General features: G+C 43.8%; 1 protein-coding gene across 1 annotated transcript in view; it reads right to left on the bottom strand.

The window, feature by feature from the left end:
- The window catches only part of SQOR (sulfide quinone oxidoreductase), a 49,344-nt gene that overhangs the window by 15,855 nt on the left and 17,185 nt on the right, over positions 1-16,304 (bottom strand). Inside the window, exons 2-4 of the mRNA XM_086710606.1 lie at positions 12,033-12,273; positions 8,917-9,087; positions 2,193-2,246 (exon numbers count right to left, since the gene is read on the bottom strand). Coding sequence (XP_086566732.1) covers positions 2,193-2,246; positions 8,917-9,087; positions 12,033-12,266 — 459 coding nt within the window. The 5' untranslated portion in view covers positions 12,267-12,273. The remainder of the gene's footprint in view (positions 1-2,192; positions 2,247-8,916; positions 9,088-12,032; positions 12,274-16,304) is intronic.

The following is a 16,304-nucleotide window of genomic DNA, read 5'->3' as shown; positions in this document are numbered from 1 at the left end:
CCCAGTATTCACACACACATAAGAGCAGGTAGGTAGGTGGGTGAGGGATCTGCTAAGACCAGGGCTGTGGGGCCTGAAGTCAACTGTCAACCCGCAGAATGGGCCCAGCCCCAGGGAACCCCTTCGCCTCCCTGGCCTTGAGACCATGATTTGGACAGACCTCTTCCCACCATCACAGGGAGGACAAGAAGCCAGCCATACTTCCCTTTTGGAGAACGAGCTGCCATCCTGGGAAGAAGAAGAATGACAGACAGAACCAAGAGCCATACTGTCAATAATCGCAAATGTCAACTACCCATTATCGAAGGTTGTACCATATCAGACTCTTGGCAAAGGCAGTAAGGGCAGGTAATTAAAAACATGGACTTGGGAACCCCACAGATCTGGCTTGAGTCCCAGCTTTTCTACTTACAAGTGTTATGACCCTGGGTAAATTACCTAATATCCCTGAGCCAGTGGGGTTTCAAGGTATGGTACCCGGGAACTTCCTAGAAATGCAAATTATCAGGCCCCACCCAGACCTACTGACTCAGAAACTCAGGGGCAAGCCCAGAAACCTGTTTTAACAGGATCTCTGGGTGGTTCTAATGTACACCAAGAAGTTTATGTTCCTCACCTGTAAAATGGGGATAAAAGTAACTGCTTCGGAGGGTTGTTGGCAGAAGTATGTGAAACCATGCATGGAAAGCGCTTGGGAAAATAACACCCACACAGTAAGTGCTCCATAAGTGTTAGTGTATTCCTGCCAGAAAGATTACCTGGGCGCTTGTCCTTAATGTTAGGAGGTTGATAGAGGACAATGAAGATGGAATAGATTGAGTTGAGACTCAGGCACCAGTTCTTCCAGCAAGAGCAGAGAACTGTCAAACAACAGTCATCAAGATGCACTGGTCCTTCAGAACCCTGCCAGGCTGCTCTCCAGGCCGTAGGGCCACCACTCGACACCCATCCCTCAGCTCTCAAGGAAACAGAGGGCTATGGTCTCCTCCTCAATGTAAAAAGCAACCATTTCTCCGATCATATCTCCTGCTGCAGTTTAAGTAGTTATAATATCAGCAGTCTCAACAATCATCATCATTATGATTATCATTATTATTATAGGATCACCTTGTATTTTAATGTTTCTGAAGTTTCACCCCATGCTAACAGTGGATATTCGCTGCACGCCTCTGAGGCAGGTAGGAAAACAGTACTGGCTCCTAGGCACAGACGAGGAAACTGAGGAGAGCAAGGTTGAGAGACCCACCTAGAATCTTACAGAACCAGATGCCGAGGCTCCTGACCACTGCCTAGGGTTCTTCTCACACGACCTCCATACTTCCTGGTTCCCAAAGCAAAACGCACTATCCAAGAGACAAACAAACAGCTGATCTTTTATCTCCCTCATCACTTTTCTCTAGTTCAAAGACATTGTTGTCAAGGAAAAAGGTGGCACAAAGTGGTAACCAGGTTTATTTTAGGGAGACTGGTCACAAAGGGCCGTTTATGACTCCTCATCCAATTCAAGTTGCTTCCCTGGGAACTCGGGAGCAGAGAGGGGCAGGGAGAGTCACAGAAAGAGAGGAGACCTCACTCCCTCTTTGGCCGAGCTGGCCAGGGAGCAGGACCTCACACTGCAGGGACTCCATGGAGCTTGGGAGGGGAAGAGGCAACTCAGTCCTACACAGCAAGGTAGTTTTCCTGTGAGTGTGAAAAAGCCTGCTGTTTTGCAAGAACTGCCATTAGGGATGGACATACTAAACTCAGATTAAAGCTTAAAGCTAAAATATATCATTATCACTGACAGAATCTTAGAGATGATTTTTCAAAAACCATAAAACGACCACTGAGAAGAAAAAAAACAAAACAAAACTAAGAGGATCCCTTAGAACTGTTTCTTGTCAAAACGAACACAAAGCAACTAAATACAGCATTTGATCTTACCATAAGTAGGCCAGTGTAACACAGAAGTAGTTTAAAACGGTACCTTCTCAGGTGCCTGGGTAGCTCAGTCCATTAAGCGTCGGACTCTTGATTTCAGCTCAGGTCATCATCTCACAGTTCTTGAGTTCAAGACCTGTGGTGGGCTCCACACTGTCAGGGCAGAGCTTGCTTGGGATTCTCTCTCCCTTTCTCCCTGTCCCTCTGCCCCTCCCCTGTGTTCTCGTTCTCTCTCTCTCTCAAAAGTAAATAAATAAATCTTAAAATAGTACCTTCTCATAGTCCAGCTGGATTCCAAGAGCAATAATAAGATATTTGTAGGAGATCTGCAACACAAAACAGTAATATTTTAGACCAGGATCCCAGGAGCGGCAGCCCTCAGCCCCACCCCTGTGTGGCCACCATCATGTTTCCATTTTTTAATGTGTATGCCTTGAGGCTGTGGGTGATGGGCAGGGCACAGGGAGGGAGGCACACTCCAGTTTGCCATCATGTCTGCCATTCTCTGTCACCTCACACCTCAGTGTTTCGCAAGTACTGTATTGTATAACCACCCCCCCACCCCCAGGGCTTGAGACTCCTGTATTTTTACATAGTGGACAGTGATACAAAGAAGTCACAATTATTTGTATGGTGCCTGTGTTAACACTTTTTCATGCTGAGGGGTGGGAGAATCACTTCCTCATCTTAAAAGACAACCGAGACGCCTGGGTGGCGCAGTCGGTTAAGCGTCCGACTTCAGCCAGGTCACGATCTCACGGTCCGTGAGTTCGAACCCCGCGTCAGGCTCTGGGCTGATGGCTCGGAGCCTGGAGCCTGTTTCCGATTCTGTGTCTCCCTCTCTCTCTGCCCCTCGCCCGTTCATGCTCTGTCTCTCTCTGTCCCAAAAATAAATAAAAATGTTGAAAAAAAAATTAAAAAAAAAAAAAAAGACAATCAACTTTCCTTAAAATCTATGGAGTGATGTGTGAATCCCAAGCAAATCTGACCTGTCGTGTGGATTGGACCAACAATTGTGAGAAACTGCTCTTTTGAGGGCTATGGAAAAAAATGTGACATAATGTACCTGATCTTACTTAATGATCTATTTATAACCTAAAAGCTCCCTCTTTAAACATGGGTATTGTGATCACTCATGCCAAGGGCAAAGTATCCATATTTATCATGATGGAAATGTGGGTTTAAGATCAGAAGGAAGACAAGTTGAGGCCAGAAGAGTGTAAGCAAAAAGTATATAAAGAAACAGAACTTGCAGGGGCAGCTGGGTGGCTCAGTCGGTTAAGTATTCAACTCTTGATTTTGGCTCAGGTCATGATTTTATGGTTCCTGAGATCGAGCCCCACCTCCAGCTCTGTGCTAACAACACAGAACTTGCTTGGAATTCTCCCTCTCCCTTTCTCTCTGTCTCTCTGTCTCTCAAAATAAATAAATAAACATAAAAGAGAAAGAGAAAGAAAGAAAGAAAGAAAGAAAGAAAGAAAGAAAGAAAGAAAGAAAGAAAGAAAGAAAGAAATGGGACTTGCCCTGAAAACTAGAGGTGGAGAATGATTGTAATGAAAGTCAGGAGCCCAGAAAGGAGAAATGGATTGTAATTAATTATCACAATCTTGTACTAAATGGAGAAGCAGAGCAGCGAGCGGAGCAGGTCACAATTGAAGAGAGAGAACTCCAAGACCAGAGAGTGCTTGGCTCAGGCTGGGGAGCCATGGGAAGCAAGCTTCTGCAGAGGTCTTGCCCTGGGATCCAGGAGGCTCAGCTCCAAGGTCACCTCTACAGTGAGGCCTTCCAATGATTCCTCCCCAATGGCTCCTTCTGGGAGCTCTCTTACTGTGGTGTACATGATGCATTATAGAACTGGTGCTATTATATAGGAGTAATGTCTCCTTCCACTACATTGATGACTCCCAGAAGATAAAGGTTAGGTCTTATTCTTTATATTCCTAGAATCTAGCACAGCCACTAAATTAAAGTGAGGAACTCAGTAACGTTGGATGGATGGATGGATGGATGGATGGATGGATGGATGGATGGATGGTTTCAGTTGTTTATGAAATATATAATTTTTCAAAGTGTATAATATACACATCTTCCTCCATATGATTTGTCTATTCATGACAGCTGTGCCCTGAAACTCCTTGTTCTGTAACAAAGTGTACCAGGCCCATTAACTACCTGACTGAACTATGTTGAGTCTTCAGGGTATGTGAGGTCAGATGGGACATGGGGTCGGAGCAGGAGGTGATGATCTACAGGCAAAACATGAACACTATCAACAAGAAAAACCTTTGGTTTCTGTCTGCCCTGACTGTCTAATAAGAGCATAATATTGATCATTTTTAAGGACTAGTAACTGTCAAGTTTAAGATTATGAAAAAGAAATCATTAAGGGAGAATAAACCTTAAGAGAGCAAAGAACAAAAAGAAAGCCTCAAGCCTTCTGAATGAATTCAAGTTTTGAGGCCAGATGATCTAAATTCTAAGGAATTTCAAAAACTTGTAGACAAGACTTTTGAGCAATGACAGAGAACAGTCTAGACATTGCCAGAAGGCTAAATACAGGCAAATATTCTAATTTTATACAGGGGAATGGGGGCAGTAAACTCTGATGCTAATAACTTAGTAGATAGGATGTCCTCCATTGCAAAATTCTAGGCTCATTTGCTAAGCAAATGTCTCTTAGTGATTTGAGAAAAGAGCTCCAACATAGGTTCACAGATTGTAAACTGCTTTCAGTCAGTCAGCAGTCAAGAACTATGCTGGCACACAGTAGGTACTTAATAAGAATTTCCTGTTCCTTTTTTTCAGGTATTCTTTAAAAAATAATAACAGTAACAATTTCTTGAGCATGCACTCTGTGCAGGGCACTGCTCTAAATCCTTCACATGTTTTGGGGTGCTTGGGTGGCTCAGTCAGTTAAGCATCCGACTTCAGCTCAGGACATGATCTCCTGGTTCATGAGTTTGAGTCCCATGTGGTGCTCTGTGCTGACAGCTCAGAGTCTGGAGACTATTTTGGATTCTGTTTTGGATTCAGATTCTCTCTCTCTGTCCCCGCCTCACTCATGCTTTCTCTCTCTCTCTCTCTCTCTCTCTCTCTCTCTCTCTTTCACACACACACACACACACAATAAACAAACGTTAAACATTAAAACAAAATTTTTTAATCCTTCACATGTTTTAAGCCGTTTAATCCTCAAAATAACCCAATGAGGTAGAGGTGGTATTACTAGTCCCATTTTATACAGATAAAGAAACTGAGACACAATTTGTTCACAAATATTTATGGAGCACCTTCTATGTGACAGATCTTGTGCTAGGTCCTGGACAGATAACACTGAACAAGAAAGATATATTTCCTACCCCTCCAAGAACTCAGTCTAGTGGGTGAGATAGGTATTACCAGATAATCTCACAAATAATTACTAAATCACAGAATGCTGTGATAACGTGTCCAGGGGATACCTGACCCAGTCCAGTAGGTTAGGGAAGGCTTTCCTGAAGGGGTATAGCTAAGGTAAAGCTAAGTAGGAGTTAGCTAGGGAAAGAGATAAACTCAGCATGTGAAAATGTCCTGGGGAAGAAGGAGGCCAAGGCATGTGAAATGAAAGGAAAATCTACTGGAGCAGAAATGAGACAGAGAATAGAACCAGAATCAAGTTAAGTCTGGAGAAGGACAAGGGCCAGCCCACACAGAGCCTAAGGGACACATTCCAGACAGAGACCCTTCCATCAGGGAAGAATCAGAGACACAACGAGGCTGGATTTCAGCAATCCCTTCAACTCAGTCTTGAAAAAATAGTGAAGTGTAAACTAAGAATGAAATAATTTTGGTAAATTTTTAGCAAAAATATTTGCTGAAGAATGTTGATTCATTGATGCGAGCTAGAAAAAGCTCTCTAGAGACAGAGATTTGGTTTTACCAAATTAAAACCCTGAACTTAAATGAATCTATCATAGTAATGGCTAGGGGAAAAATGTTAATCGGATGACAGAGTCACAAATCCAAAAGATCCAGGCAAGTTGGGAAGAGGAACTAAAACCAACAAGACAATATCTCCCCCATGAGATGTTTTATGCAGATCTCTGATATCTGGTTAACATACTTAATAAAATCTTGGAAGAAAGTTCTGCCAGCTCACGGCAATTTCTTCCCCAGCCCTAAAACAAAACCCTGCAACTTTCCTAAGAGTCTGAGCCTTACATGTCTAAGGCTCAGAAGTGAGAACACCTACCAGTGCCTTTCATTCTTAAGACATGGGACAAGTTTATGATTCTTAAGATATGCACAAACCCAACCACAGAGGACTCTGAGCCATACATGTAATATGAAGGGGTCTAATCAAGGAGGCAGGCACTGCTGTACCAAAGAGGTGATATATGTTGTCAGGGACAGGTGCCCTGGCCCCACAAGCAGTGAACTGGCAGAGGAAATGAGCCCCAAAGCTCAAACTTGTGAACTATGAATAATCTTCTGTTTAATTCTGTCTGTTCTCTTAGAGACAGACAAAAGAGACAGAAAATAAGTTCATCAACAGGGAGAGAGAAATAATTTTTAAGTATGTATGTATATATATATATTATGTATAGAATATGATATATATCATATATGTAATATATAGAACATATATATTCTAATCCATTACATATTTCCATATCCATATATGGCTTTCTACATATATACATACATGTACATATATGTATGTAAATATATGCATATGTGTGTGTGTGTGTGTGTGTATATATATATATATATATATATATATATATATATATATAGCCTGACTTGACATTGGTTCATATGAGAAAAACACCCAGAAGTTTGAACTGACCTCAAGCCCAGCATGAATCAGCATTGTGGTAACTGCCTGCTAAAAAGGCAAATGCTAACTTAGGCTATATCCAGTTGTGGGAGAGAATGATCTCACTCTATTCTGGGCTATTCTGTAAAGTTGCGTATTCTTCCAGGCAACCTTTTTCATGGGGGCACTAACAAGCCAGATGATGTCCAAAGCAGGGTAGAGAGAACAGTGAGAGGATCAGAGACCACAAAACAGGAGAAAGAATTGAGGAAAGTGGAGACGGGGCACAAATCTACCTGAAGAATAGATTTACACAGATGATAAGAGCCATCTTCAAATAGTTGAAGGATTCTCCCACAGAAAAGAAAGATATTCTTGGCCAGGCTACAGGATAAAACAAGGGACAAGAAATTATTGAGGCCAATAACACCCTGGGGGTCTAACAAAGAGTATGAAAGTAATTACACAAATGGATTCTGACTCAGTAAAGGCAAAAATTTCATATAACATGTCTATCTGTCTGTCTATCTGTCTGTCTAAAAAATGGAGAGGGATCACTTGTTATCAGAGAGCTCCTTGACCCTGGGACATGTAAATACCAACCCATTTTAAATTCAATCCCTCCCCCACGTGCCCCAATCTCAGTTACTCTGCTGTATTTATTTTCACTAATACTCATCACCTTCTAACACACTATATAATTTACTTACTATGTCTATTAGTTATCGGATGCCCTTCCCCACTTGAATATAAAATCAAGGACAGTAAGGATTTTTGTTTCTTTTTGTTCACTCATGCCTAAATCTGTATCTAGCTTATAGAAGATGCTTAATAGGGGTACCTGGCTGGCTCAGTCAGTAGAGCATGCAACTCTTGATCTCAGAGTCATGAGTTTGACCCCACCTTGGGCATAGAGCTTATGAAAGAAGAAGGGGAGGGGAGAGAAGGAGAGGGAAGGGAAAGAGGCACCTGGGTGGCTCAGTCAGTTAAGCTTTCAACTCTTGATATCAGCTCAGGTCATCATTGAGCCCCGAGTCAGATTCTGTGCTGAGCACAGAGCCTGCTAGGGATTCTCTCTCTCCCTCTCTCTCTCTCTCTCTCTGCCCCTCCCCCTCTTGCTTACACACAATCATGCTCACAGTCTCTCTCTCAAAGTAGAAAATATACTTAATAATTATTTGTGGGAAGAGGAAGGCAGGCAGGCAGGCAGACAGACAAGCAGGCTGGCTGGCTGGCTAGAGAGCCAAAGATCAATAACGCTATAAGGCAGGTACTCCTGATCTGGGTTTAGAAAAAAGCTACAAAGAATCTCTGAACTCAGTGAAATTAAATGCAAAATGTGGTATGTATGTGAATTTTCTAGACAGGGCTTATTTTCAGGTGTTCAGAAAAATCCATGACCCAAGGAAGAGTTACAAATGCCTGTCACCAATGAGCCCCTGCTTAGAGGAAGGGATTGGACTTGAAACCCTTCAGATCCCCACCCACTTCCAGATTCTACAGCTCTGTGAAAATGCCAGAGTGCACCGCCTGCCACAGCCATGAGCGTGGCAACAGACAAAAGGACATGACACTGCAGATGCCTCCTGAGCCCATCATCTCACCATCCGCCCTCATCCCCTCAGTCAAACACAGGGGCTTTGATCTCTGGGTGATGGGAGGAGACTCTAAATGGTACTGAACACTTGAGAGCCTCAAGCTCTAGCCGCAGACAATCTTCTTAGCCCTGGTACAATCCAGACTCACACAGTCCCTCATCACTCTGGCATAGCAACCCCTGGTGTAACTGGGATGGATATTTTCCCACATCCCCTTCCTCTGGGAGGTCAGCCATCAGGTAAAGAAGCTGGCTGTTTCAAAGGTAAAAGAAGGGAGGTGCCTGCTATTTTAACACGTAGCAGTAGTATTTGTTGAATAAACATTCAGATGCAAGATACTGTACCAGGCAACAGAGCAACAGTGGGTGTTCAACAAACACATGTCTTAGTTATTCATTTATTCAGCATCACTCAGTCCTTTTGTCTACCCCATCCTCCAGTCACCACATGCTTTCCCACCTCATGCTGTATCAACACACATACATCCATGAACACACATTCATATATGTTGCTCTCTCTCCACGAAGCTGTCTAGCTTGTTAACTGTTGTGCATTAACACAAGCCCTGATTAACAAAAGCCAAAGGCCCCCAGTGGTTACCTCCTTGCCATTGTCTGTGTGGATGCAGTTCTTGTCTGGGTTCAGCTCAATCACTCTGGCTTTGATCCATTCTACTCCAGATGGTATCACACTCGCTGTGGGACGGCCTGACGAGGATAACTGTTTGGCACCTGCACCCACCAGCGTCCAGATTGGCTGGTAGAAATGTCTCTGAGAAGCAAAGTATTTGGCGATTCAAAAGGGTTAAAATTCAAGGCACATGAGCTAGACTCTCAGTTACTCCCTTCCAACCCTTGGATCATCACAAGTAGAAGTCTTAGAAGTTTAGCCTCCTCCCTCCATTGGTGTCTCCCATTATGCTAAGCTCTGAAGGGCAGTCACCCAACATAAGAATTCTGCCAAGAAAATTAAAAAAAAAAAAGCCATCAACTATGTTTCATGACCATTGTATTATTTATTGCTCAAAGTTGACTTGGTGCTTAACACGTACATGTTATATATACATGCATACATACATATACATGTTGGATACATTTAGGCACACAGACATAAAGGAAAATCAAGCCTAGAATCCTAAATATGGTTCCTTAGAAGCATCTGGAGACTACAGTAAGTCTGGAAAGTTTATAACCATTTTTGAGGAGTCTCAAAACTTCTTTTTTTTTAATTACAAAAAAATTTTAGTATTTATTATTTTTAAGAGAGAGACAGAGTGCGAGTGGGGGAGGGGCAGAGATAGATGGAAACACAGAATCCGAAGCAGTCTCCAGGCTCCGAGCTGTCAGCACAGAGCCCAATGTGGGGCTCGAACTCGTGAACCACGAGATCATGATCTGAGCTGAGGTCAGACACTTAACCGACTTAGCCACCCAGATGCCCCTCAAAACTTCTTTAACTTCCAACTGTGTTTCCCAAGCCCATGGAAGACTACATACATTCCCTATCAGCCCCAGTACACCCTCCTCTTCTCTCTGAGGCTTTACACCTGAAACCGGTAGGCACCAGATTCTACCTTATAATGCCAAATTCCCACTGTGTCCTGGAATTCTCCTGCTTCAGATGGTCCTCTCTTGATATAAGTTAGTTTCGAAAGTTCTAGACTCATGGGCAAAGGACAGATTGATCTAATGGCTTCTGAGAATCCCAATACACTCATGGAGTGGCCTGGGGGACCAAGAACTCTCAACACTGTCAAAACGCCTTAATCTGGCTGGACAGAGTTGCCAGCCACAGAGCAGTAAAGAGGATATGACAAATGGCTTTGCAATCTCCCTACAGCCAGTAATGGATGTGATCAAAGACGAGGGGGGCAGACGCCTCCAATGGTGAGAACTTACTCATTTCAACTCCATCTTGAACAGAAAAAGGAATAAAAATAGAAGCCCAGACTCTTTTTCAGACTACACACAAGCATCAACTCCACCAATCACAACACAGGACACAGGAGGGAAAGTACCAAACCCCTGAGTCCCTGGCAGCACCTTTGAAAGACTCCTGTCCCAAACTTCCTCACGGGGAAGGACCAGGAGGCCAGGATTCTGGCCTCCTAAATTGTGCCCATTGCTTCAGAAGAGCCCTCATACAAAGAGTAACCCCAATGGGAGACCTGCCCATGGCTTAGCTATAATACACCACAGGCCCCTGACAGAGCTCTCAGATCACTGTCATTTAAAACACAGATCCAGGGGCGCCTGAGAGGCTCAGTCGGTTAAGTGGCCAACTTCAGCTCAGGTCACAATCCCACAGTTTGTGGGAGCCCCACGTCCCTCTCTACACTGACAGCACAGAGGCTGCTTTGGATCCTCTGTCTCCCTCTCTCTCTGTCCCTCCCCAGCTTGCTCTCTCTCTCTCTCTCTCAAAATAAACATTAAAAAAAAATTTTTTTTAACATGGATCCTGAATCAATCACTTTAGAAAGGAAAATGGTAGGGCACACCCCCTCTACTCTACTCTCAGATCACAGCATACAGTGATTACAACAGAGATTACAACAAAGCCCTAGGCAGTGCATGAGGAACTGAGGAGACTTCTTGAAAAGGTGTGTGCTTTTCTTGACCTACCCTCCCCACCAAACAGGCACTGGATCCATTTTGCTTCCCTCCCAAGGGCACAGGCCCCACTGGGTACATACCTAGTACCTTAGGAAACCTTAGTCAAACCCCCAAAACTCTGGAATCATTTTGCTGAAGCTTTGCTGAAGCTTTGAGGACCACCTTACAATGTTGTGCATGAAATAGTGCCATACAAACACTTCCCAACTTCCTTTCTGTTATCTCTACCTTTTTCTGCTTTATTATCTATTTGTAAACCTTCGCATTAAAATTTCCCAAACCCACTAACACCTTTCCCAGAGGCCTCCCTGCTGCTCAACTCATCACCCGTTCTCCAGACTAGAACGGAGAAAGGAAAGTACAATGGTCACTGATTTTCCTCTGGATGCTAGGTTGGAATTGGGAAGCTTTTGTGGGTTGAACTGTCTCTCTCAAAAAGATATGTTCAAGTCCTCCCTCCAGTGCCTGTGAATGTGATCTTATTTGGAAATAGGGACTTTGCAGATGTAATCAAGTTAAGATGAGGTCAGACTGGATTAGAATAGGCCCTAAATCCAAAGACTGGTGTCCTTATAATAAGGTCAGACGAAGACACTAAAGACACACAGAGAGAAGGCCACGCAAAGACGGAGGAAGAGACTGGAATGAAGCAGCTACAAGCCAAAGCATGCCAAGGATGGTCCACAACCACCAGAAGCTAGGAGAGAGGCCTGGGATTCCCTCTCCCCTCCACAGCCTTCAGAGGGAGCATCACCCTACTAACACCTTAGCCTCCAGAACTGTGAACAAATAAATCTATTGTTTTAAGCCACAAAGTTTGTGATAATTTGTTATAGCAATGCTCAGAAACTAACACAAAGAAGACCATAACAGCCCAGAGATCTGTCCTCTCTCTCTGTCTCTCTCTCTGTCTTTCTCTTTCTCCCTCCCTCCCTCTCTCCACCTTCTCCCAGTCCTTTTAGACAGCCTGCTTTTTGTGCCCAGAAGGAGAAGCACTAATCTGGGAATGTGACGACACAGTGCCTGACAGCCATCCATGACCTACCCCTGAACACACAGGTGCACGTGCACACACACTCACGTACTCAGAACAAGGACACTTACCTCACTGGGCTCAACAACGGCCACGTTCTCTGCACCCACTCTCCTCTTCATGCGGGCAGCCATGGTGATCCCGCCACTGCCCCCACCCAGTACCAGCACTTCATAGTGGTTCTTGGCTGCAAGGCTGGCCCCTGTGTGCAGCCGAAGTGGGCCAGCCTGCTGAGTACCCAGCCTGAGGAAGCAGGCAAAGAGCCGGGCCCGGGGGCCAGATACCGCAGTGGCCAATGGGGTCATCTTCAGGCTGGAAAGGAGCAGACAAGGCTGTGCGTAAGGTAGGGACCCTATGGGACTAAAACATTTTCTTTCAGGCAGGAAGGGGGGGGGGGGCTGGCGTCTGACCAGCTCTAGTTGGTTCCCACTGTCTATTCTCAAGACCCTTATATTCCCATCCAGCTGTGGTCAGAAGTCTCCTGGGAACACTCCACTGATAGCTAATAATTGGCTAAGCTTTCTGTTATTCTCCCTCCTTCTTTCAGGACCCCTAGGACTTTTGTTTGAACTAGAACTTACCTTTTAAGTTCTAATAATTTGCCTACACTGGGGCGCCTGGGTGGCTCAGTCAGTTAAGTGTCTGATTCATGGTTTTGGCTCAGGTCATGATCTCACATTTCATGAGATGGAGCCCCACATTGGGTTCTGTACTGACAGCATGGAGCCTGCTTGGGATTCTCTCTTTCCCTCTCTTTCTCTGCCCCTCCCCTGCTCCTTTGCTCTCTCTCAAGATAAATAAATAGACTTAAAATAATAATAATCATAATAATAATTAGCCAACGCTTATCCTTGTCCATCCATAAACCTAGGGTGTCACCCATTCTCCTCTCAGGCACACTCTACAACTGTTTCTTTGACCTTTGAGCCCATCAAAGATGTAGGAGTCCACGAAGAGACACCTGTACAATTCCCTGCCATAAAGGGCACCCCAGATCTTGATGAAACAGAAACAGTCCAGAAGAAACCCACCTTCTACAACTTGGAGTTCAGAGCAGGGTAACTAGGGCTGTTGGCCCCACTCAGAGGCCTCGTGGCTCTGCCTGCTCACGGACATGCAGTGTAATCAAATCACTGGCTGCACATAAGCAAAAGCCCTCCACACCCTTGGTAATTGCAACTCGATGATTAAAAGGCCATAAAAGGAGCCCTGCCTGGTATCATAAAGTTATATTTTATGTAAAGAATCTGCACATGCTGCTGACTGGTCTTTTATTATATCCATTTCAGTAAACAATCTCTCCTTCCCAGTTCCCCCCAGAGACACACTTTACCTTTAGGCAAAGGTGTCTCTTTGCTAAGCCGTTAGTGCAGTGGCAGTGAGAAAGTGAAAGCTTCTCAGAAACTGGCCCTGGCTTCACCCCATCCACAGAAGGGGCCCTACACCTTGGATGCCACCTACTTACCAATAGGTGAAGGGCCCAGACTCAAAAATATCACCTTCTCTGGGTATTCCGTGGCCCAAATTTCACCACCAAGTTTAGTCCTCTGGGTTCAACAACCCTTTATTAAAATGCAAACACAGCTGAGGGATAACACTTCCAGCTGCTGAGGTCACTAACTTCTTACTAGGAACGATTTAATGATATGATTTTCCCCCAACAAAAGAAGAAGAAGGCTACTAAACAAAGCCAAGAGGGGGAAAGGATGTAAAAGGAAGCAAGAAAGGCTCTGGAGGAGGCAGAATCAACCTAGTAGGAAGGAGGAGCCAAGTCTGATTTTAATTAGAATTAACTCTTCCAGGGTTTGGGTACCCACCCCACCACCACCCCCTCCCCGCCCCCCACAAACACACAACTTCCAAGCGAGGGGGGTGGGCGGATTTGGGTGCCCACAGTAAGTGGGGCAGGCTCATAAACTGTAGCTAGAAGTTTAAAATCAGTGTGACCCTTCTAGAAAGTAACATTTCTCAGCCGTTGCCCCTGCATTTCCATTTCTTGGATTCCAGACTAAGGAAATAACTAATAATGCTAAAGAAAAAAAAACCTTTACACAAGTATTTCTCACATATTTATTCCTAATATGGTGAACCCTCAGTTAAGTGGCTTGTGGACTGGCTCTGATTACATCCTGGTTACAGAAAAAACTACAGACTCCACATTGGCCAGAGAAGGCTCGGGGCCCAGTTTTAACTAACGTGAATTTATGACTGACTCAATTTAATGTGGTAGGGAGGGGCAGGGAATAGCAGTCTGAACGTCAAAACATCAGGGAGAAAGGTTAAGTATGGTTATGTAAGATAATGGGTGATTTTGATTTCTTCCGCTTTTCTGTGTTTTATAAAGTGTCTACTACATACATATGTTAATGTTATAATAAAATCTTTATTTTGATAAGTAACATTTATTAAGTCCTTTACACAAGCATTTAATTTGTGACATGGATGCCATTATCATCTCCATTTTACAGATGATAAAATCGAGCCAGGGAGCTGGTAAGTGACTTCCTCAAGATGATATAGCCCGTAAGTGGTGGCCATGATTTGAACCCAGGCACTTTGGTGCCACAGCCTCTGTTTTAAACCACCACTGTACTCTACTGTCTCTGTGATCTTTATCAACAGCAACAAAACACTGTCTATGCGATGATGTTAAAGGAAAAAAATCCAGACATATATTTTCCATACTTCCCAGAGAAGGCAAACTATTTTTTTTATGGTACTGACACCTCAATATTAATGTTTTGATATAACTATAATTGGCTTTTTCCTCTTCTTTCTGTGTGCTTTTCTCAAGTGTTCTTTAATGAACTCTAGATTTTTAAATTTTAAAAATCACTCAATTTGATTTTTTTTTTAAATGACTGAGGAGCAGAGGAAACCACCAAGTTGGATGTTGCTGTTTGGTAGGGAAAGAAGATGTTTTATGGTGAACAGACAGTTGTCACATTCTGCCTTTTCATATTATCCACAAAATGACAAAATCGCAGCAAAACCCTTCACTTCCCAGAAAGAGAAACCATTTTTTCATGGTCTTGACACTACATCTTAAAACCTCCTGGAAAGGGTTGAACAATAGCAATCGAGGAGGAGGCCTGGCTAAGTTCCTGGTTTCCAGCCACTCCATCCAACATCATTTAACCTCCTCATTCCCTTCCAGCCTAACACGCCATGGTTTTTCTCTTGAAAGAGGAAGAGTCCACGCAAATATTTCCCTCATTCAGCCAAGAAAGCTAGTTCTGTTTTATTTCAGCAGCTACCCATAGGCTGTTTCTGGATTCGATATATATAAACGCAAAGTCCTCTCAAACAGTTTTATCAGCTTCATTAATAACAGTCATCAAACAGAATGTCGTGGGGACTGATTCTATAAAAACTCTTCAACAAGATTCTGAGAACTTCTGTGTTAGTGAACACACGGAAGTGCTGGGGGCGGGGGTCGCTACCTGGCTCCTACCCCCCACCCAACCCCGGTACCTATGCTCTCTTCAACCTGGCTGTTTCCGTGTTGAAACAAACTTTATAATAAACTGGTAAGCATAAGTAAAGTGTTTTCCTGAGTTCCGTGTATCATTTTAGTGAACTGTCAAAACTTAAGGAGTGGGGATCATGGGAGCCCCCAAACTTGTAGTCAGCCAGGCAGAAGTGTGGGTCCCCTGGGACCCCCATTTGCAGCTGACATCTGAGGTGGGGGCAGTCTTATGTGGCTGAGCCCTTAACCTGTTGGGTCTGATTTAATTCTGGGAATTAACGTCAGAATTGAATTTTTGGACACCCACTTGGTGTCAGAGAACTGATTGGTGTTGGAAAAACCATATATTTGGTGCTAGAAGTGGTGTCAGAAAACATTACACAGGAACCAATAAGAAGGTCTGACATTGACCTAAATCAAGTCTATAGCAACAACCAAAACAACCAGACAATCGAAGGAAGCAATGGTCACACAATCTTAACCAGAAAGCAAACAGAAAAGAAAGGCCAGGCCTGACCTGGCCTTTTATGACAGTCATTGGATCAGATCAGAAAAGAAACAGATAATTTCTGTCAACCAAATAACTAAGAAGCATAAATCTTACATGATTTCATACATAGTCTCTTGAAAAGGTACCCTGAAACTGGTGAGGTTAAGAAATAAGAATTAACTCTCTCTCTCTCTCTAAAATAAATAAAATGACAAAAAAAAATTTTTAAGGGGCACTTGGGGGGCTCAGTTGGTTGAGAGCATTTTACTCTTGATTTTGGCTCAGGTCATGATCCCAGGGTCATGGGATCAAGCCCTGAGTGGAGCCTGCTTAAGATTTTCTCTCTCTCTCTCTCTCTCTCTCTCTCTCTCTCTTTCTCTCTTT

Source organism: Puma concolor, chromosome B3, assembly GCF_028749965.1.
Source record: "Puma concolor isolate L17-30 chromosome B3, mPumCon1.1.hap2, whole genome shotgun sequence".
Lineage (NCBI taxonomy): Eukaryota > Metazoa > Chordata > Mammalia > Carnivora > Felidae > Puma > Puma concolor.
Note: the sequence above shows the minus strand (reverse complement) of the source record. Positions and strands in the feature narration are given on the sequence as shown.